Below are 25,265 nucleotides of genomic sequence, written 5' to 3' on the forward strand. Positions count from 1 at the left end.
AATACCATTGTTCATATCATCATGTTCTACCCATTATTATGACAAACAACAATGGGTTTAAACTATCTTCCTGTTTTACTCCTTTGTTTATTTTGAATGCATTCGATATTTGGCTTCCCACTTGTACTATTCCTGTGACTGTCTAGTAGGTACTTTCTATGCTTCTGATTATAGTGCAGTCACTGAAGGTGGATATGAGCTATTACCTCCGATTTCGTTGAACCTCCATTGATTTGCATCAAAATTGGTGAGTGGTTAGAGGATATCTTACGGAACAAAGGTGACATGGTGCCAACTTGCGCTTTTACCCTTGGGGCGGATGCCACCCCTTCTCGGGGGTGAAAATTATTTCATTTAAAATTACCCCATAATTAGATAGAAGGACAAATTCCAAGCAAAATTTGTTATATAAAGTTTTTAAAATAAATCAAAACTTTTTGGGTTATTAAAGATCAAAGATCTTAATTTTTCCTGAGAAAAATGTATGTTTTTAACCGATTTTTCATAAATAACTAAAAACTATAAGTTTTTACAAAAAAGTTATTATTACCAAAATTGAAGCTAATAAAAAATGAAACTCCGTACTATAAAAACCTTATAATGTTAAATAAGAGTGAGTTATAGTTAATTGAATGTACATTTTTTTCGGCGAGTACCCAAATCTAAGTATTCAAGCTTAAATAAGGGAAAATGATGCATTTTATAACATAAACTTATTAAACATTTGTCAAAGTACTTAGAAATATCTATCAAATGAGGCTCCGAAGAAGTTGATAGCATTAAAATTTATGCTCCAAAAATGTTTCAAAATTTATCAAAAAAATTTTTGCAAAAAAATATTACTGTTTTGTTTTTTAATAACTCCGTTAATTTTTACGGAATCAGGTTCACCTAAAAAACATTTGAAAGTTAGTTACAAGGGCTATTAAACCACGTTAAATTTAATCTTTTAAAACCCCCTTACTTTTTTTAAAAATAAAAGCTTAAATGGCCCCGGTTTCATGGTTCTCGCAGCAAAATTTAAGCTTTAAACGTTTCTATCTCGGTTATTTTTTACCCTACACAAACAGTACAAAAGTTAAAATATTTGATACAGAAAAAACTAAAATTTAGTTATATATCATTTTTAAGTATACTGAGTATTTTTGGAGTTATTATCAAAAGAAAATGAAAATTACGATAATTTTAAAAATTCTGATTTTTTTAAATTACATCGTTTTTTTTTAATATTCATTCTAAAGCGGTCAAAATTCTTGAAATGATTACTTATGCTAAAATATAGAAATCATTGTAAGGATTATTATAAATTTTAATTTTTGTGGAATGGGCCTATTTTATTTTTCACTTTTTCCTAAAAAAATCGAAAGGGTTCTTTTATGTTCATCATAACTTGCTTAATTTTGATGCTATTAACTTCTTCTGGAGCTCAGTTGATAGGTATTTCGAATTACCTTGACAAGTGTTTAACAGGTATATGTTGTAAATTGCATCATTTTCGCGTTATTTAAGCTTGAATACTTAGATTTGAGTACTTGTCGAACAAAATATACATTCAATTACTCATAACTCACTTTGATTTAACATTAGTTTAGTTCTTTAAGTGAGGACTGTATTTTTTATTATCTTCAATTTTGGTAATATGTAAGCACTTTTTTGTAAAAGCTTATAGTTTTTGAGTTATACGTGAAAAACAGCTTTAAAACATGCATTTTTTACGAAAAAATAAAATCTTTGATCTTTAATAACTCAAAAAGTATTGATTTATATTAATAACTTTATATAACAAATTTTTCTTAGAATTTGTTCCTCTATCGATTTATGGTATTATTTTTAATACAGTCAAACCTGCCATATCCGGATCAATGTGGCGACAGACCGATCCGGATATGAAAAAATCCGGATATCAAGACCACTACTTCTTTTATAGTCTCTGAAACGTTTTCTCCTTCATACATTCCAGTAATCAACGCCATCAATAACTTTCGTTGATAGACACGTTTTATAGATTCTGTAATACATTATTTCGCTATCTTTTAGTTCTTCTTTTAGTGCGTTGTCCAACAGCAGGACTGCCTTTCTCGGTAGATTTCGGTAGATGCGGACGGCGCAGAACCGTCCGGATATGGGGAGGTCCGGATATGACAGGTCCGGATATGGCAGGTTGTACTGTATAATAATTTTCACCTCCGAGAAGGGGTGGCATCCACCCCCAGGGTAAAAGCGCAAGTTAGCATCATGTCACCTTTGTTCCTTGAGGTATCTTCTAACTACTCACCAATTTTCATGAAAATCGATGGAGGTTCAACGAAATCGGAGGTGAAAACCTTCAGTGATTGCACTATTAATGTTTCCGGTACTTCTAGTTGTTACAAATATTCCCATGTATCCTTACCCAATCATGTCAAAAGCTGCCTTTAGGTCATTAAAGGTTAAATTCCTATAGTTCTTTTGCTTATTCTTTTTGTTATATTTTAAGTTTAACTACTCTTTTTATTGTATTTCTTAATATATCGTCGCTGATTTGCAAAAAGGGGCCAAGTAACATATTTTTATATTGTAATATTGGTAATATTTTACAATTTTTGTTTTATTAGTTTATTTTATTTAAATTTAGTGTACTAATTATAAGTTTTTATTCATTATGTTAGGTCAGCCAGCAAGTGTCTTAACACCATCCAAGAAGAAGATTAAGAACATCGGTATTTTCCTTAAAGATGATTCTGACGCAGAAGAAAATGATGAGGAAAAAGAAAACACTCCGAAAAAGACCGAAATTTTGGGAAGGGGTAAAAGAACTGCTGTTATTGAATCAAAACTGCGTACTGAACACAGCACCGAAGAAAAAAGGAAAGAGCACCAGAAAGAATTGGCAGCTCAACTAAATGAAAAAGCAAAAGAGCGTTTGGCAAAACAATCTGGATCTAAAGATAAAGAGAAAGTGAGAAAAAATACTGTGTCATACAAAAGTGTCAATCAAATGCCTAGAGTTCCCGAGGTAAAGGAACTAAAATTATATGTGGACCAGAAGTATGAAACTGTTATTTTACCTATTTATGGAATTGCGGTACCTTTTCATATTTCCACAATCAAAAATATTTCTCAATCTATTGAGGGAGACTACACCTATTTGCGTATTAACTTTTTCCATCCCGGTACAACTATGGGCAGAAATGAAGGTACTTTTTTTGACATTTCCATTTATATCCGGGTAACGAAAACAAAAAGAAAAATCTAAAAATTACTTGGCGCTTTTTGTCCATCTGGAGGAAGTCATCTCATATACCCTATTCCACAAACATATGCCTGTTTTGGATTACTTCGACAACGAATATTTTACTGTGCAAAATAAGAAGAACGAAAGTAAATTGCAAATTACATTGTTGTTTATTGGAATAATTATTAGCGCCATTTACTTTCGTACTTATGTTGCACAGTAAAATATTCGTTGTCGAAGTAATCCAAAACAGATGTATGTTCGTGGAATGGCCCATAGGCTATTGATTACGTATTTTAGAAAGGAACTACAACGTTAACGGGGTTTTATTGTTTCATATAGTCAATGGACTTCTAAATATGAAAATCCCGCGGATAATCTAACATTTAAAGGGGTGCGTTTTTGAGAAAGGGGTGAATTAGTCCTTAGGCACAGGACGAATTAGGCTGAGTTCAATGCACTCTTGGTACAAACACGTCTACAGGAAAATTGTTCCGGGTTAAATTTACTATCGAAACATCTCATTAAGTCAAAAATGTTTTTTTTTACAAAAATATATTCAAAAGAAAAGCAAGAAAAAAACACGAAAGATAGCAATTTTGTTTTTTGCCCCATAACTTTTTTTCCACGGGATATAGGTATACACATTTCTTCACAATAAAAAAACTTCCATCCTTCCTCTTTAAAGTGACGTTTGGTAGAAGTCTATGATTTACACTGTCCAAAATATGGTTTTTCAAAAGTTGGCCACTCACGGAGATTTTGGCCCATTTTCCTTGTTACTTCTCAAACATTGTTCTGTGACGTTTTTCTACGTAGCTTCAGGTATAAATATGCAATGTTACATTTAATAGGAATAAAAGTCAATTACCCTTAAAACGGTCTCTTGTAGAAGGCTGTATGACTATTTTTAAGCAAGATATGGTTTTTGAAAATTTTATACTTTTAATGATTTTTGATATATTTTACGATTATTTTTAAATTTCTCATTATAACTCATTTCTCAATATAAAGCTTATTTTCTTTACTTTAAAATGGTATATTGTAAAAAATTCTAGGACTATTTTTAAACAAGGTAAGCTTTTTCAAAGTGTGACATATACACATGCAATAGGTTCCACTAAGGTGGAACCATATGGAAAACTTTTTTATTATAAACTTTATAAAACAAGATTGATTATTCTTTATAAAACACTCTGCGTTCTAAAACCTAAGATGCAACCATCAGATATAAAACTTTATCAATAGTGTATGAGGTATGTTAAAAAATATGAATTTCGCTCAAGAGTAAAGTACCTTTATATTTCACAATATCGAAAAGTGTTATGAAGAAAAGTTATTTGGAATTAAAAATTATGTTCTAATATGCAATTATATTCAAAATAAGTTATCAATCGAAATAGCACAGAAAACGACAATAAATATCGTTCCCATACCACAAGAAAGATTCCTTAGTACTCAACAAAAGAGTAAATGAATTAAAAATGTATAAACATTTTCAATTTCTTTGCAACACGAAAATGCAGCAGCTGCATAATACTCTGGTTAAATCGGAGAGTGCAGGAAGAGTCTATACCGGTTTCGGAGGTTTTTTTTCCTACTCATCAGTAGTCCCATATCCTCTACTCTCCGATTTCTTATATTAATTATATTCTAATTGAAAAAATAAACAAAATTTAAATTTTTTCTCAAATTACGGATACCCTTGGATATCCTACAGCTACCTTGTTTAAAAATAGTCCTAGAATTTTTTGCAATACACCATTTTAAAGTAAAGAAAATACGCTTTTTTTGATCCACAATATATCGTGGGCGTTCTGGGAAAATCCACTAACTCCATTTTTTTCAATTTTGACATTTTATTACCATTAAATCCAGAAACATCAATATTTTAAGAGGAAAAACCCTGTATCTTCAAATTCGTCATCCATCAGGTTTAAATCTGAACCATGATTTAGTCTAACTCCTTTAGCGGAATTTTTTATACAGCAGAAATAAATTAAGTGCACTTAGTTGATTCTTATTTACAAACAATTACAAATCTTGACAGGAAAAATCAACTAACTGCACACAGTGTAATTTTAGTTGCCTATACAAGCTGTAATAGTAGAACGTGGGACAAGGATAATCAACTAACTCCAAATAGTGCGGTTAGGTTTGTTAAACACTTCATTAATTTTAATTGTGTTTGGACGTGGATGCAACGTGTATTCTTTAGAAGTTTATAAAATTCTTTAGAATGTATAGCAGAGGAAAGTTATTGTGTAAAATGGTAGACGATGCTGAGAAGGCACAAAATCCAGATCGAGGTTAGTATTCACTTTATTTGTTGTTTGTGTAATTATTTTATTACATATTAAAATTATTCGATTATTAACAATACTGTTGCTTTTGTTTAGAACTGGAACAAATTGGTACCTGCTCTAAAGAAATCGCAATCAATGCTGTTCAGGAGGAAACACAATCTATGCCAATATAGAACTACAACTCCACTGTCTGGTATAAAACTTATATAGCTTTCAAGTACAATTCGTTAATTTTAGTGTTTGTTGTAGATCCATTTAATGATGATTCCGTCAACGATCCAACGTATAATAGTGATTTATCTCTGTCTAAGCCTAGCAGCTCTGAGAACAGTCCAATCAAAAAATTAAATAGGTGGAAAGAAACCAATCCTAAAACTTGGAAATGTAATGTTGCGAAGGAAAAGGCGAAGTCAGGGTTTAGATTATCAAATTAAGAAAAAAAAAACGACCAGCTAAGACACCCCAACCAGTTGATTTTCAAAATTGTCGCTTTAAATGTCACGAGGACTTCACAGAAGAAGACAGAAAAGTGATGTGTTTAGCATACTGGAATCTTGATTTTGTCAGACAGAAAGATTTTATTTTAAGTAATGTTACCGTAAAAAGTCCAGAAAAAAGACGACGCAAAAATGATGACTCAGTAATTCGTCAAAATTCTAAACAATACCATTTTCAGAAGAATAAAATCAAACGTCGTATATGCCAGCTTTTCTTCTTAAAAACACTTAACATTGGTAACTGCGTTGTTCTAAATGCTTTTAAACATAGAGGTCCATCTGGAAATTTTGTTGGTAATGACAAAAGGGGGATATCATCTCCTGTCAATAAAACTAAGCCTGAAGTTATCGCCGAGATAAAACGCCATATCGAAAGTTTTCCCACAATGGAATCACATTACTCCCGACGAGATACTAGAAGGCAGTATTTGGATAGCAATTTGTCTATATCTAAAATGTATCAGTTGTATAAAGAAAAATGCGAAACAGGGGAACTGGAGGAGAAAGGAAAACCAACAGTGTCACTGGTAACGTACAAACGAATATTTGGCCGAAATTATAATTATTCATTTTTTAAGCCGAAAAAGGATCAGTGCTTAATATGTGAAACGCATAAGCCATTTACAGCGGAAAACCTAGAAAATGAGACACTGCAGTGTTATTTACAAAGGAGAGATGACTGCTACTCTGCAAAACAAGCAGATAAAGGAAGATTTCTGCAAGATAATACTTTTGTATATGCAACATTTGATCTACACTCTGTGTTACAGATACCAAGTTCAGATGTTAGCCCAATGTATTACTCTCGCGAATTATGTGTATACAACCTTACCATATACCAATCATCCAAAGAAGCAAGTTGTTATTGCTGGACTGAAATAAATGGCAAACGAGGGAGTTCAGAGATAGGAACGTGCCTCTTTAAATACATTAACCAGTTGCCTCCACATGTAACTGAAGTAGCATTTTGGTCTGATACATGTGGAGGACAAAACAGAAATCAACATGTGGCAGCCCTTTTGTTATACGCAGTGAACAATTCACGTATTAACGTTATAGAACATAAATTTCTGGAAAGCGGGCACAGTTACATGGAAGCTGATTCGATGCATAGTGCGATAGAAAAAGCGAAAAAGCATGTATCTGTGTATTCAATGAACGATTGGCTAAATATCTTCCGAATAGCCCGATCTACGCGAAAATCAAAAAATTCCAAACCGTACAAAATTACAGAACCAAAGTACACAGATTTTTATGATTTGAAGCACCTTTCAAAATGTCTTATTAAAAATAGATCTAAAGACGAAACTGGGAAGGTTGTTAATTGGTTATTAATTAAAAGCTTGGTTAAGTTGAGGTTAAGTACAAGTAAACATTACAAAAATGAGCTCTACAGAAAAATTTTGTTTTTTCTGCAAAAAAAAGGTAGTTCATGCTGTAATGTGCAGTATTTGTAAGGGAAATTATTTTCACGAGAGTTGTGCAGAAAAATCTGGAGCAATGAAAGGAAATACAATCAAATGTGGTCAATGTGCAAAAAGTGAGGTTAAGTCGGATGAAGTCGATTTTTCTTCAAACAAATCAAAGGAAATCTCAGAGTTTCAAAAGTTATTTCAGAAAATGGAAGAATCTATGGAATTCCTGAGCAGCAAATTTGATACTCTTACAGTGGAAAATCAAAATGCATTACGGGAATTGCGAGATATGAAAAGAGAAAATATCCAATTAAAAACCAAAGTTAGCCAGCTGGAAAAAAGAATCTGTGAACTAGAAATCAAAGAATTTTCCTGTAACCTAGAGATTCACGGAACTCAAATCAAAAATGAAGATCCCAAAGAAGTTCTAATGGAAATTGCTAATGATCTTTTATCATGTAATTTTAATAGTCAAGATGTGTCAGACTGCTTCAAACAAGAAACCAAAAATGGAGCAATAATTGTTGCAAAGATGAGATCACGTGATATAAAAACTAAGTTTATCAAAGCACGAAAAAATCGTAAAATGGAATCTAATATGCTGAGTTGCAACAAAAACAAAGAGAATACTTCAAAGATCTATATAAACGAGCAGCTCACCTTTACAAACAGAAACTTGTTTAACATTGCATATAAATTAAAAAAGGAAAGGAAATACAAATACTGTTGGACAAAAAATGGTAGGGTATATGTAAAAAAATCTGATGATTCTGAGCCAATTTACATTCACAATGAGGATATTATCAAAACTCTTTAATATTATTTGTGTGAACATTATAGTAAAATGGAAAATACGTTAGTAAAATGGATAATGATTGTAAATTGCAAATAAAATTTAAACTGGATAAAGTACAGTGTGATAATAGTACTGAGTTTAACATACTCTACCTGAATGCTCAGTCTTTGAGAAATAAGATATTGAACTTTGAAACGTTAGTTGTTAAGTTAAATATGCCAGATTTAATTGTAGTGGCCGAACATTGGCTGAGAGTGGGTGAAGAAACATATTTTAATGTGAATGGTTATAGTTCAGTTTTTGTTTGTAGGGATAAAGAAGGTGGTGGTGTAGGGTTATTTGTTAAAAGCTGTTACGAGTACTCAGAAGTTTACAGATATAATAAAAAGTGTTCAATGTTATTTTTACAGATCGATAGAAGTATTATAGTGGGTGGAGTATATCGACCTCAAGATTTCTACTGCAATGAACTTTTTGATGCACTGGATACAGCACTAAACATATTTGTGAATAAAAAAATTCCAGTTTGGATACTAGGTGACTTTAACATAGACCTTATTCAAGAGAGTATCCCACAAAAATTAGTTTGTCAAACAATTGTGTCCAACGGTTTTAGTATATTAAATAAAACTAACCCTACCAGAATCACCAATCATTCGGCTACATGTATTGATTATGTGATGACAAACACTTTAAACTTTGATGCAACGTTATATATAGTAGATGAAGGTTTCGGTGATCATCAACTGCAGCTATTAAAGGTAAAAAAACACATCATTTATAACCACTGACAAGTATTATACAGTAACAACTTTAAACAAACTGAAATTCAAAAATGAAATATACAGCTTGCAAAATCAGATTTGGAATGAACCTGATTCTTTATGTGATGAAATATTACGTGTTTATTTAAATAATCTTAATACAAAAACAATTAAAAATCGATTTCGACAAAAAAGTGCACCATGGTTTAATGTCACATTACATAACCTTGTTTTAAAAAGAGATTTTCATTATAGAAGGCATAGACAATTCCCTAATAGTAAGTTCTTACAAGATGTTTATAAGTCCGTGCAAAATGAACTACTGAAAGCAGTAGGCAAAGCAAAAAAAGACTATTTCACGAATAAATTATCCGATGCACAAGGCAATAGTAAAAAATTATGGGCAACTATCAATCACCTTATTCATAATGCCGAAAATACAAAAAAAACAATAACAATACATGAACTACACTATCAGAACTCGATATATAATAAATCTGAGGAGCTATCAAACCAATTAAACAAATATTTTTCACAAGTAGGAAAATCTCTGTCAAAAAACATAACACCTTCAACAAGCACTCCAATAAATGTATCACCAAAAGAATATATATTTGAATGGCAACAAGTCTTAGAAATTAATGTTCAAGAGGTTGTAAGAAAACTAAAAAAAGGCAAATCTCCTGGCTGGGATGGCTTTGGTGTTGATATTATCAGGGAGTTTGAAGAGGAGCTTCTACCGATTATAACTAAATTAGTTAACCTTTCTCTTGTCACTGGAACAATCCCGAGCTCTATGAAAATGGCAATAGTGATACCACTTTATAAGGGAGGAGACTCAAAACAGCCAGGAAGTTATCGGCCAATATCTCTCTTAACAGCTATGTCAAAGATATTAGAATCATGTGTAAATCTTCAAATCGTAAACTTCTTGAATACAACTGGTGCCTGGTTTAATCGACAATATGGTTTCAGACATAATTCCAGCACAGTGTCAGCAGCTACCGATTTGATTACAGATATATATAGTAACTTAGACAAAGGATTAAGCTGTGTATTTGTATCACTAGATTTACAAAAAGCTTTTGATACAGTTAACCATGAGTTACTTATCTCAGTGCTTGAACAATATGGTATAACTGGTATGTCCTTAGTATGGCTCAGGGATTATTTGACTGGCAGAATACAAAAAGTGCTCTGTAATAATGTACTTAGTACAGCAGAAGACATCACATGTGGAGTTCCTCAAGGGTCTATATTGGGACCAACATTGTTCCTTATTTATATAAACTCCATCTCCAATCTGCCTTTAAAATCAACGCTATTTTTATATGCTGATGATACGGGACTCTTGTATGCTGACAAAGATCCCAAAAAGCTAGAATATGTTGTAGAAAAAGATCTGACAGATATAGATGACTGGCTCAGATACCACAAGCTCTCACTCAATATGAATAAATGTAGTTACACAATAATTTCAAATATTGAAGAACACAGAGAGTTACAGTTAAATTTTGGAAAATTCAAATTCGTTAAAAAAAATGTTACCAAATACCTTGGCTTACACATAGATAATCGACTAACATGGGAACAGCATATATTGAACACGTGTCAAAAAATAGCTCCAGCAGTGGGTATGCTTGGAAGAATTGCTAAATTTATAAGTATCCCACAGCGTAAAATGATCTATCACTCTTTAATAAATTCACATTTGTCATATCTAACTATTGTTTGGGGTAATACAAATCAAAAACAGCTACATCCTCTCATGGTGTTACAGAACAAGGCTGTGAAATATATATTTCAACTGTCAAGACTTCATCCAACTGACGACCTGTACTATCAGAGAGGAATTCTAAACATTGAGTCGCTATACATTTTACAAGTTTGTATATTCATTCATCAAATTAAGCTTTCTCAAACACTTACAAATATTACTCTAAGACGTATAGAAGATGTGCATGACCATAATACCAGACAGGGAGGTAGTTTTCAAACCGTAAGAATGCGAACTACTGGTGCACAAAGAAGTATATACTCAAGTGGTCTGATTTTGTATAATAAGTTACCCACAAAGATCAAAGACTGCAGGCTAGAAAGATTTAAAACTGAATTAAAAGAGTTACTTCTTACTAACTACTACAACAGATAGCTTTAATTGAATATAATTCTATAACAATTTAATAATAAATAATAATTTAATCATTTACTTTAATACAATTTCTTTAATGAATCTATATAGGAAAACTTAACCTTCAGTGTAAAGTAGTCTAAAAAGTTTTATGTTATGTAATCTGTTACCATTATATTTATGTTTATTATGTTACCACAAAACCAGCATAGCTACGGCTCTTGGTTTTTTAATGTATTTTTTTTTGTATATTGTTATTACGTATTTTAATAAATGGAATAAAAAAAAAAAAAAAAAAAAAAAGCTTAAAATATTCCAAGCAAGAACCAGGCATAATTCAATACAAGTATAGACATACCGACTCCTACCGGTCAATTCCTATTTACGGAAAGGGGAGGCCACCAAATCAACCAAAAGATTTACCCAAGCTTTACAAAAAACAGCTACCTATCAGTATTCAAAAAAGAAGGATTTAATGAAATTGTGCAAAAACAACATTATACCAGATGAATTTCAGGGTTGGTACAGGTCTCTTCCCACGTCAAATCTGGTAATATATGTCATAATTGAACCCGGTGTTGAGGATAGTGGTACCGAAGATTACATGAGTGATCACAATTCTTAGTGTCTGCACTTATCTCTATGTATATCTGTTTTTTGATAATATAAATATTCAAGACTTTTTTGTCTTTTATTATGAAAGGTTTTAGCCCATAAATATTGATTTATACATTTAAATGTTTCAACCGTTATATTAAATAGGTACATTCAATGACAAGAAAAATCAACTAACTCCATCTTTTTCACAGTTTTCATCAATAAAATAATGTTTTTCAAAATATTTTTACATGAATGTGCACACCACGTGTGGATAACATACTTCCAAATCATATTCAGGTACCAGAACTTGACCAACCATTATTCCTGATTTTTAAGAGGTATAGAAATCTTTAAATGCGTTTTTCTCAAAACTTTACTTTTGTGAGTTAGTGGATTTTCCCAGAACGCCCACGATATATACCTAAATGTACAAGAAAAAAAAGTCATAATGAGACATTTAAAAAATAATCAAAAATCATTAAAAGTATAAAACCTTGCAAAAGCATAACTTGCTCAAAAAGAGCCGTATAACCTCATACAATACATCATTTTAAAGGTAATTTCCCTTTCAACTAAATGTACCATTGCATATACCTAGAAATGCGTAGAAAAAAGTTACAGAACAATGTTTGCGAAATAATGGGGAAAATGGCACAAAAATGCTGTGCGCGGCGAACTTTGAAAAATCCTATTTCGGAAACTGTAAATCCTAGAGACTTTTGTACCAAACTTCATTTTAAAGAGGAAGGATGGAAGTTATTTTTCGCTGAAGCAATGCCTATACCTACATCCCTGTGGAAAAAAGTTGTGGGTCAAAAAACAAAATTGCTTTCTTTCGTGTTTCTTCCTTGCTTTTCTTTTGAATATATTTTTGTAAAAAAAAATATTGTTGACTTTTTAAATGTGATATTTCGATAGTAAATTTAACCTGGAACAATTTTCCTGTAGACGTGTTTGTACCAAAAGTGCATAGAACTCACCCTAATTCACCCTGTGCCTAGGGACTAATTCACCCATTTAAATGGTAGCACTCCTCGGTTTTTTCAAATTTAGAAGTCCATTAACCATATGAGACAATAAAATCCCGTTAACGTTGCAGCTCCTTTTAGCTCTCTTATTTTGAACATACCTAATTAATAGCCTATCTAGTACAGAAAGCCACTGCGCATCCGCTAGGAAAAATATTCTGATTCGGATTTTTTGCACAATCTTACTCAAAAAGGACCCCTTTTAACAAAGGACATCGCACACATCTTATGGAAAATATAATGTCACTCAAATTCAATAAAATTTATATGAATATATTCGTTTCAATTTAACGATCAATTCTTATCATTGCGCCAACTCTTAATTTTCAATAATAAGAGCAGAAATTGATATAAATCGATATTGATAGAGAGAGAAAAAATGTATTAAATTATAGTTAGTTCATAAATCTTCTCGAGCTCTTAAGCATCTTTTTATAATAGTTTCACTAATCCGCTTAGGCCCAGCGGGGTTTAAGCTGTTTTGAATAGCACCCAGAGCAATAGTGATTATAACTGACACGTTTATAGACTCCAAAAATGTGATTTCGATAAACTTTAATTGCAATTTGCGCCGTAATTAATCATAATTAAGAGTTGGCGCAATGATAAGAATTGACAGTTAATTTAAAACGAATCTATTCGTATAAATTTTATTGAATTTGAGTGACATTATATTTTCCATAAGATGTGTGCGATGTCCTTTGCATGTTGCCAGGACCAAAAGTTGGTCAAAAATTTTTTAAACGTTTTTTTTTTTGTTTTTTTCCTAAAATTTATTTTTTTCCATGGAACAAAGTTTTCTTAGGTTTTTTGGATCATTCCAAACAGAAAAGGTCTTTAGTGACTTTTCTCTAAAGTTGATAGTTTTTGACATATAAGCGATTAAAAATTGAAAAATTGCCAAATCGGCCATTTTTAACCTTCAAAAACTATGTGAAAAACTTAAAATTTGAATGTTGCCAAGATAGGTAGATATTCTTTAAACATCGATTGATGAAATCCCGAAGAGTTTTTTGCAATACAGTATTCAAAACTCCTTCGTTTTTTAATATCTAATCACGCGTGCGCGACACTATTGTCCACCGTTCCATGTGTATACAGTATGGTGCAAATGAAGTGAATAAATTCGTTATTTCGTAAACCGGCTACTTTAAGGAAAAAACCCGAAACATGTCGATTTTTATTTTTAAGTTATGATATTGTGGCATATAAATATGGTATACTGGTGATGTCATCCGTCTGGGCGTGATGACGTAATCGATGATTTTTTAAATGAGAATAGGGGTCGTATGGTAACTTATTTGAAAGGTTCTTCAATTCTCTATTCATTATTCAGTAATGTAAACATTTACATAATTATTTATACAGTGTATCCAAAAAATTTTTATTAAATTAAATTATTTGACAAAAAAAGAAGTAGAAGGACACCCTATATAAATAATTATATAAATGTTTATATTACTGAATAGAGAATTGAAGAACCTTTCAAATGAGCTAGCACACGACTCCTATTCTCATTTAAAAAAATCATCGATTACGTCATCACGCCCAGATGGATGACGTCACTAGTATACCATATATGCCACAATATCGTAACTTAAAAATAAAAATCGACCGGTTTCGGAATTTTTCCTTAAAGTCGCCGGTTTACGAAATAACGAATTTATTCCTTTCATTTGCACCAGACTGTCGGTGGAAAATAGTGTCGCGCACGCTTGATTAGCAATTAAAAAACAAAGGAGTTTTGAATATTGTATGTGTTGCAAAAAACTCTTCGGGATTTCATCAATCGATTTCTAAAGAATATTTACCTACCTTGGCAACATTTAAATTTTCAGTTTTTCACATAGTTTTTGAGGGTTAAAAATGGCCGATTCCGCAATTTTTCAATTTTTAATCGCTTATATGTCAATAACTATCAACTTTATAGAGAAAAGTCACTAAAGACCGTTTCTGTTTGGAATGATCCAAAAAACCTAAAAAAACTTGTTCCATGCAAAAAAATAAATTTTAGGAAAAAAAACAAAAAAATAAACGTTTAAAAAATGTTTGACCAACTTTTGGTCCTGGCAACATGCAAATTTGTTAAAAGGGGTCCTTTTTGAGTAAGATTGTGCAAAAAATCCGAATTGGAATATTTTTCCTAGCGGATGCGCAGCTTTCTGGACTAATCATGGATATCAAAATTTTTACTGCATTAACCCTTAAACGCCCAACCTTTTTTAGGTTCCATGTACGCCCAAGGGTGGGTAAAAAATGTCCACCTCGAAAATAGCTAATATATTTATTGAGAGTTGTTGAAAATGGATTTAACTTAAGAATCTTATGCTTAATAAACACAGCATCTTCTAAAATGTTAATATAAACAATTTACAAACCTTACAACAAAATTACAATGTACATCAAAATTAACATACCAGTAATTCAGACTTGTCGATTTTCTCCATATTCTTTCTTTCAGCCTCCTCATTGGCGGATAATTATGTAGATTATGTAATTATACATCGATAATTATATGGATTATCTTCCTACCAACGAGAAATTATATAGAAACCTTTAGTAACAAGTTTTGCCAAGGGTGTACTTTTTATGCCCATCCATATTTAACTCAAGATGCTGCTTTTATTTTCAAAAATATTGGTAGAACCAAATTAACATTCGATAATGGGCTGCCTTTTTTTTAACAATAAATAATTTAAAAAAAAAATTTAAACACGTAATAAATATGTTACAAGAGAATACGCATTAGGTGGACATTTTTTACCCACCCTTGGGCGTTTAAGGGTTAAGTATGGTTTTTTATTAGCATTTATTTTCTGCTATTAGAGCTGAGTTACACTGGTACAAGCACGCATGCGCACAGCGTTGTTTACAGTGTGTTAGCAACGAATATAGACGCATAGGCCTTTTCATCACATTCTTTGTGCGCATGACAATTCTTGCCGGACCAGCGATAGATACATGTTTTCTTGTAGAACATTGTTTTATTTGGATGAAAAATACACGCATCTATCACGTGATACTTTTGTCCTACAGTTACTAATAAAAAAAAGATCTTGTGGTATTATGCTTTTTCTCATGAGGATCTTTCAGTGCGTCACTGTTTTTCGATTTCTTTCTAACGCATTAAATTGTATATGACAGAAAAAACGCACGTCGGTGATTACATTTCGTGGGTGACATTTATAACATTTATTCTAGTTGTCAATAGATGGCGCTATAATCGAAAATAAAATAATTTGCGAATTATATAATATATCTACGAATATAATCTGAACAATTTATAAGACTATACAAATCAAAGAAAATACCATTTTATAAATGCAATAAACAAAATTGATTTGTTTTTATGCCAAATTGCAAATAAAATGTGACAACGTCAGATTTAACTAAAATGTCATGTCACTAAAATGTATATTATCACGGACTTACCTTTTTTTCTATCATTTGTGACGCACTGAAAAATGTTCATGAAAACTTTTGAACGTAGGACCAGGACAATGTACCACACAATTTGTAGTACAAAGTGGGTGTTAAATGATATAAATGTTAACTAACCAACAAAAAAAATCAGGTGGTTAGTAATCATTTTTCAGGACCTCGTTAATGATACATGTTGGAAAGGGGGGGCTCTTTGATAAAACCTTGCATTTTCTAGGACAAATATTTTTTCGGCTAATTTAGATAATTATCTTGAAAATTAACAACAACAAAACCAATTGGTAATAAATTTTTGAGAATTGGTAAATCAACATATTTCATCACTGCTACCCTTTTTAGCTACTACCAACAGAAATTGTTGTAAGGAAAAAAGTTGGGCATCTCGTCAAAATGAAGCTACTCACGAAAAATTAGCTTCTTAGTAATAAATGGTGAAATCGGGTCTGGGATCCCGGACTATATGTTTACTTTCGGATTTAATTTGCAATAACTTTTTTGTTTATAAAAACATTTTAATTTAGAAAGTCTCATTTTAAATGGCAAGTATATCTGTTGAACGTTTTCATTGAAAATACATAGTTTTCCTTTTTCAAAATATTGAAATGAATGAACTTAGTCGTTTTTTTTGCTTAAATGTTAATAGAAAAACCATGGCGCAGTAAAAATTTCAATACCCACGAGAAGGTATACCTTTTCTATTGACTTCCTCCAGATATTTCAGTTGAAAAATAGCGCCCAGTAATTTTTCAATTTTTAAATGCTTAGTTTCCTGGGGTATGGAGTTAACTTCTGTTATTTAAGCGGGGAGTGGGGTATGGTTTGAAATCAACATTTCAAGCATTATTTTTGTGATTTTTTTTTTAAAGTATGGTAGAATTATTTTATTTTTAAATTAAATAAATACAGGGTGTTTGGTAAAGAATGGGCCATAGCTTAACCATAGATTCCTGAGGTTAAAATAGGTCGATTTAAGCAACTTACCTTAGTACAAAAGTTGATAATAACCGAAATACAGGGTGTCAAAGTTAAACTTTTATTTTATTTATTCTTGAAATCCTAATAGGTATGGAATAATAACACGAAATTTGGTATGCGGGGGTTTTTTGGGAAGAGAAATCTAAATTCACCGCCAAAAATGATGTCTTACCCAGAGGCCGCCACATATGCCTTTCAGCGTTCATTTAATAGGTTCAATTTTTTTTATTACCCTTTCTACATACTTTTTGAATCATAACTTTTATTCTCTTAATATTTTTACTTAAAAAAGGTATACTACATTAATCTCGCTAAACTTAACCCTTATCCGGCAACACATTTTACTTACGTAACCGGGCAACTCAGGTCCGTTGGGCCCACCACTGTTCTTGAATGTACTATTCATATTTACCCATATATTTCTAATATTCCGTTTTGATTTTTTATTAAAGTTAAATTTAAATTGTCTAGATAAAAAAAGGTGCTACTATAGTATGCGGTCTACCTCGAGGGTGCGATGTACCTGAAGGATTTGCTCAAAATAATGAAATGCAAGAAAACTTGTAGAAAAAATATTTATTCACAAGTAGTAAACATTTGGAGTCAAATAAAGACTTAATTAATAAATAAATAAAAACTTTTGTAAATCTACCAGGCCATTTTATTTGAAAAGAGGTGTTGATGTTTACGCATACCCTGGACCCCTGGAAAAAGATTACGGTGTTGTCGCCTTTCATTATTGTGTGAAACCCCTTCTGAGAAAAGATTATGGTAATTAGCAGCTCATGTATAAAGTACCGACAAAAACAATCTTTACAAAATGAATAAAACGCATAAGTCAGAAGAATATTAATATTTTACTTTTACAAATTAATACTTTGTCATATCAATTTACTACAATAGGAAAAATGAAAGAATACCCATGAACGAACATATAAAACACGCTGTATTTTCCTGTCACCGTGTCACACAAGAAATTGGCTAGCGCAAGTACATGTAATAATTACTATTACATGTACTTGCGCTGGGCAATTTTCTTTGTGACACGGTGACAGGAAAATACAGCCTCTTTTATATGTTCGTTCATGGGTATTCTTTCATTTTTCCGACTGTATTTTATTGGGACTAAGCCACAAGATTAGCTTATTGCTTATTCCCAACTAGAATAGCAAATTGATATGACAAATTAAATTATTATTAAGTATTAGGTTAAAACAAACGATAATAACAAAAAAAAGTTAGGCATTTATTTATTTTTAGGAGCTTAGTTGTCGACACTAACATCGATATTAAACGACTGATAGCAGATGAATTATTTATTTCAAAATATGTATAGGTACCTACCTAACAATATTATTGCTTTCCAACAATGATTATCAGTTTTTAAAATTCATTTAGAACACATATAACATCTTTTGTAAGCATTTCTTTGTTGTTCATATCAAAGAGATGTTTACATTGTTTGTTACACGTTTAGACTTTATTATTGGATTTCCGGAATCACAAAAGTCGTTTAGATAATCCACAAAAACATTACCTGACTGCCAGATTAACTTCTGTAACAAAGATTTAGACTTTAGGTATAAATACAAATAGGACCCGACGGGTCCGTGTTGCCCCTTTACGTGACAAAATTCTTTCGACGCAATAATTTCAAAAATGATAATGAATATTTTGAATAGCTCATGACTATGTTGAAGGAAACATACTTCTAAACAAATTCAGTGATGCATAAAATTCAATAAAATTTTTTTTATCAGTTTATGATAAAAGAATTGGCGTCTCGGGCCCTTTGGAACCACCTTGCCCGGAAAAGGGTTAACCGTTTTCGAGATAAACGCATTTTAAATCTGCGACGCAACATAATTTTTAGCATATCATTGTAGTTACACTCGAAAAATAATTTAAAACCTTAAAATTTCCAAAAATGTATCGCAAATTTCTTCAAATGGAATTTGCGATGCAATAACATGAATATGAAAACTAGCACAATTATTATGGTTTCAAGTTTATTTTTCGAGTGTAACTACAATGATATTAGGCAAAAAATTATGTTGTATCTCAGATTTAAAATGCATTTATCTCGAAAACAGTTGAGTTTAGCGAGATGATGAGATGAATGCAGTATACCTTTTTTAAGTAAAAATATTAAGAGAATAAAAGTTTTGATGAAAAAAGTATGTAGAGTGGAGTACTTACATCATTTTTGGTGGTGAATTTAGATTTCTCATCCCAAAAAACCCCCTTTACCAAATTTCGTGTTGTTATCGTATATATAAATATTTAAGGCCATCGGTACATAATTCGCAAATATCTTACGGGTATCCCTACTTTTTCTGTCTTTACACGGCACATTACGTGTAGTAAAATTCACACTGGTATGGATATGTAAACATTACTAGAATGTCATTCTACTTGAAAATGTCATCATTAATTTAAAGAGATGGCTTTTGAATGTTCTTGGATAACTGTTATTTTTATAATTGCAAATTATTAATTCAGTTAATAAATGTGATAATTTTTTCACTAACTATGTATTCAGTGATTGTAATAATTTATATGTACAACAAAAACTAATACTCAATCGAGAAAAGAGGAAAAGTGATTTTTTAATAATATATTGTTACAATGGAACGCTTACAATTTTGAACATATTTAACAACAAAATACTTGGATCACAGAATATATTATCCTGATGTATTCTCTGCTTGGATCTTCCACAAATAATACACAATAAATAACTTTTTATTAAGTTCACGTCTTAAATCAATTATTTATCAAATACACTATATATCAATATTATTTAATTTAATCAACTACTCAAAATATTCCCGATGCCATGTCAAATATTTAAAATTGTCACTGATTGTCACTGTCTGACTGACAGTATGCTAACAATATTCTATTCGACTGAGTGCGTTGTATGACAAAGATAGATTTGGAAATATTACCACGAACATTGTGTTAATTTTTTTCGAATCCTGAAACAACCAATAAATATTTTTGAAAAATTTAAACGCAGAATGAAAGACTATATTATTACCGAGGGCCGAAAGTCCCTTAGAATAAATAAAAAGTTTATTTTGAATGAGATATTTTAAATTAAATATCAAACTAAATTTTCTCTTAGTTTTTCACCCCTGTAACTTATTAAAATAAACATTATAGAAGTTCTCAGGGACTTTCGGCCCTCGCCAATAACGTAATCTTTCATTCTGCGTTTAAATTTTTCAAAAATACTTATTAGTTTTCTCAGGATTCGAAAAAAATGAATCCCCATTTGAATAGCATTGCAGCCGAAAATACGTACCCATCCTCTTAAGAATAAATAAAATAAAAGTTTAACTTTGACACCCTGTATTTCGGTTGTTATCAACTTTCGTACTAAGGTAAGTTAGCTTAAATCGACCTCAGGAATCTAAGGTTAAGCTATGGTCCATTCCTTACCAAACACCCCCTATATTCAGTACAATTCAAAAATATTAAAAAAAAAAATTCAAGGCAAAATATTGAAAAATACGTTAACAGTGGCAAATTCCAAAAGATTTTGTTAGCTTATGAGTTTCTCGAGGCAACGCTGTCGAGTTTTTTTTAGATTTAATTATTTTTGAGCTTTTGGTATCACTCAGAAATACCCGTGTTGAGCTGCCCCCCCCCCACTTGCAAAAATCAAAAAACAAATAGCCCTGATTTATGAGCTATTTATGAGCTCTCATATTCCGCAACTAAAAATTTTGAGCTCGTTCCACTGAGCAGGAATTTGATACTTTAGTGGATACTTTTTAGTTTGATACTTTTCAAAAATCGAAACTATATAATTTCAAGAGCTCATAAATAGCTCGTAATTCTGCCGCAAAAACCGATTCAATATTCCTATTTTTAAGTAGTGGGGGGGGGGGCTGACTCAGCCCCCCCCACTACTTAAAAATAGGAATATTGAATCGGTTTTTGCGGCAGAATTACGAGCTATTTATGAGCTCTTGAAATTATATAGTTTCGATTTTTGAGCTCATCCCCTTCACCCCCAAACAACCCTTTAATTGATTTAACATAAGAGAAAAATGCTGAGAAGACTTAAATATATCGTATTGCGGATATAATTCCTATAACTTATATACTCTAAGAATAAACTATTAAATCACGTGCATTTCGATTATTGAGCTACAACCCCTTCGCAAGAAAACCACCCTATCTTCCCGGCTTAAGAGAAAGTTTTACTTAAAATGCATTAAACTAATTATTTGGCGACGACATATCATTGAATAATTTATAAGCTTCCAAATTACGCGAATTTAGATCAGTAAATTACAATTTATTTTGTATAGTGCAGTCACTGAAGGTAAAAATCAATGATTACCTTCAATTTCGGTGAACCTTCGCCGATTTTCACGAAAATTGGTCAGTGGTTAGAGGATCCGTCAAGAAACAAAGGTGACATGGTACCACCTTGCGCCTTTACTCTGAGGGTGGATACCGCCCCTTCTCGGGGGTGAAAATTATTTTATTAAAAATAACTGCACAAATCAATAAAAGAACAAATTAAAAGCAAAATTTATTATATAAAGTTAATAAAATAAGTCAATACTTTTTAAGCTATTAAATATCAAAGATTTTAATTATCCGTGAAAAAAATGCATGTTATGAAGCGGTTTTTCGTAAATCACTGAAAAACTGTAAGTTTTTACAAAAAAGTTAATAGTAGTTTAATTCGTAAAGCTTATATTCTAATTAATTATTTATATGGGAAATAAGCCACAATTAAAATGAAAAAAATAATTTTATTAACGTTTCGACGCCCAAATCGGGTGCCGTTGTCAAAATAGAAAATATTACTAAAATAAACAAAAGTGTTGTTGCTAAGCAAAAAAATTCATCTAATAATTTATTTAATCTCACTCATTTATATTGGCAATTCAGACATATGTTATACATTTTAAAGTAGAAGACTTTAAAATGATATTGCCAATATTTATGAGTTGCGTTCCTGGGACGACTTACTGAAAGATAGTTCATTCGATTACATGAAATCAACCCCAACTCAAGAATATCCGTCATAAAAAAAAAACTATAGCATGTGATCTGTCTTTAAAAAGACAACCAAATGCAACGACAGTAAAATTCTCGCGTTAGAGACCTCATAGTAAATCACAAGGGAAAACCAGGAAAAAACCTTGTGATACTATCCCGACATCGTAAGTATTTGGTTTTACATTAATTTACTCTCAAAAAATAATACCAAATTCTGACTTGTAACATGTTTAAATTATAAATAATATTAATAATACTAGATATATAAGTAATACTAAAATATAAAATATGTACTAGCTCGATATTATTGACTTACTAATCTTTTTTCTTTCTATTGACTTCCTCTTTCAGTATGGGTAACCACATCCTACTGCATTCTACCGAGGAATTTGCGACACAATTGGTTTCATTTAGCATAATTAGAGCCGCTTCTTTGATTTTTCTCATTTTACTATCTGATTCTTTCAGGACTATACTTGAATCTCTCCACTGAACTCTATGTTCATTATCCCATGCGTGTTGAGATCTCTCAAATTCTCTATTTTTAATATAAGATTGATGTTCACTTATTCTAACGTCTAATATGTCTAATCAATAATATCGAGCTAGTACATATTTTATATTTTTTTATATTTTAGTATTACTTCTATATCTAGTATTATTAATATTATTTATAATTTAAACATGTTACAAGTCAGAATTTGGTATTATTTTTTGAGAGTAAATTAATGTAAAACCAAATACTTACGATGTCGGGATAGTATCACAAGGTTTTTTCCTGGTTTTCCCTTGTGATTTACTATGAGGTCTCTAACGCGAGAATTTTACTGTCGTTGCATTTGGTTGTCTTTTTAAAGACAGATCACATGCTATAGTTTTTTTTTTATGACGGATATTCTTGAGTTGGGGTTGATTTCATGTAATCGAATGAACTATCTTTCAGTAAGTCGTCCCAGGAACGCAACTCATAAATATTGGCAATATCATTTTAAAGTCTTCTACTTTAAAATGTATAACATATGTCTGAATTGCCAATATAAATGAGTGAGATTAAATAAATTATTAGATGAATTTTTTGCTTAGCAACAACACTTTTGTTTATTTTAGTAATATTTTGTATTTTGACAACGGCACCCGATTTGGGCGTCGAAACGTTAATAAAATTATTTTTTTCATTTTAATTGTGGCTTATTTCCCATATAAATAATTAATCATAAAAATGCCACAAGGAAATAGCTTCAGAACTTATATTCTAAGAATAAACTCTTAAATCACGCGGCTTTCGATTATAGAGTTACAACCCCTTCGCAAGAAAACCATCCCATATTCCCGGCTTAAGAGAGAGTTGTACTTAAAATAATTTAAATTAATTATTTGGAGACTACGTATCGTTTAATAATTTATGAGCTTGCAAAATATACGCATGTCAATTATTGAATTGCCATTTTCTTTCTATAGTGCAGTCACTGAAGGTAAAAATCAACTATGACCTTCGATTTCGGTAAATCTCCATTCATTTTCACGAATTAACAATAAGAACTTGGGGTTTTAACCTGGGGTGTATGTCACCCTTCTCGGGGGTGAAAATTACTTTATTAAAAATAACCCCACAAATCGAGAGAGGGACAAATTGTAAGCAAAATTTGTTATATAATGTGATTAAAATAAATTAATACTTTTTGAGTTATTAAAGATCAAATATTTTAATTTTTGTGAAAGAAAATGCATGTTTTAAAGCGATTGTTCATAAATAACTCAAAAACTGTAAGTTTTTACAAAAAAGTGTTCATCACTAAAATTGAAGCCAATAAAAAATATAATAAATTGCTTACTTGAAAAACTCTTTAATGTTAATTTAAAGTAAGTTATTGGTAATTAAATGTATATTTTTTTCTGCGACTGTTCAAATCTAAGGAGTTAAGTTTAAATAACGGGAAAGAGATGCATATTATAACACTTAGGTACTAAATACTTATCAAAGTACTTAGAAATACCTATCCAAAATGAGCTCCAGAGAAAGTTGATAGCATCAAAATCCGCTCACCAATTTTCGTGAAAATGAATGCAGATTTACCGAAATCGAAGGTCATAGTTGATTTTTACCTTCAGTGACTGCACTATAGAAAGAAAATGGTAATTCAATAATTGAGATGCGTATATTTTGCGAGCTCATAAATGATTAAACGATATCTAGTCGACAAATAATTAATTTAAATTATTTTAAGTACAACTCTCTCTCTTAAGCTGGGAATATGGGATGGTTTTCTTGCGAAGGGGTTGTATCTCAATAATCGAAAAGCGCGTGATTTAAGAGTTTATTCTTAGAATATAAGCTATACGAATTAAACTACTATTAACTTTTTTGTAAAAACTCGACAGTTTTTCAGTGATTTACGAAAAACCGCTTCAAAACATGCATTTTTTCACGAATAATTAAAATTTTTGATCTTTAATAACTTAAAAAGTATTGACTTATTTTAATGACTTTATATAATACGTTTTGCTTATAATTTGTTCTTTTATAGATTTGTGCAGTTATTTTTTATAAAATAATTTTTCACCCCCGAGAAGGGGCGGTATCCACCCTCAGGGTAAAGGCGCAAGGTGGTATCATATCACCTTTGTTTCTTGAGGTATCCTCTAACCACTGACCAATTTTCGTGAAAATCGATGTAGGTTCACCGAAATTGAAGGTAATCGTTGATTTTTACTTTCAGTGACTGCACTATATAAAATAAATGGCAATTTACTGATTTAAATGCGCGTAATTTGAAAGCTTATAAATTATTAAATGATATGTAGTCGCCAAATCATTAATTTAATGCATTTCAAGTACAACTTTCTCTTAAGCCGGGAAGATAGGGTGGTTTTCTTGCGAAGGGGTTGTAGCTCAATAATCGAAATGCACGTGATTTAATAGTTTATTCTTAGAGTATATACGCTATAGGAATTATATCCTCAATACGATATATTTTAAGTTTTCTCAGCATTTTTCTCTTAAGTTAAATCAATTAAAGGGTTGTTTGGGGGTGAAGGGGATGAGCTCAAAAATCGAAACTATATAATTTCA

General features: G+C 31.3%; 1 protein-coding gene across 2 annotated transcripts in view; it reads left to right on the forward strand.

Annotated features, from left to right (window-relative positions):
- The window catches only part of LOC126892434 (FACT complex subunit spt16), a 73,954-nt gene that overhangs the window by 10,122 nt on the left and 38,567 nt on the right, over positions 1 to 25,265 (forward strand). For both annotated transcript variants that reach the window (XM_050661961.1, XM_050661962.1), the window contains exon 3: positions 2,649 to 3,176. In XM_050661961.1, the coding sequence (XP_050517918.1) occupies positions 2,649 to 3,176 (528 nt within the window). The remainder of the gene's footprint in view (positions 1 to 2,648; positions 3,177 to 25,265) is intronic.

This window comes from Diabrotica virgifera, chromosome 9 (assembly GCF_917563875.1).
Source record: "Diabrotica virgifera virgifera chromosome 9, PGI_DIABVI_V3a".
Lineage (NCBI taxonomy): Eukaryota > Metazoa > Arthropoda > Insecta > Coleoptera > Chrysomelidae > Diabrotica > Diabrotica virgifera.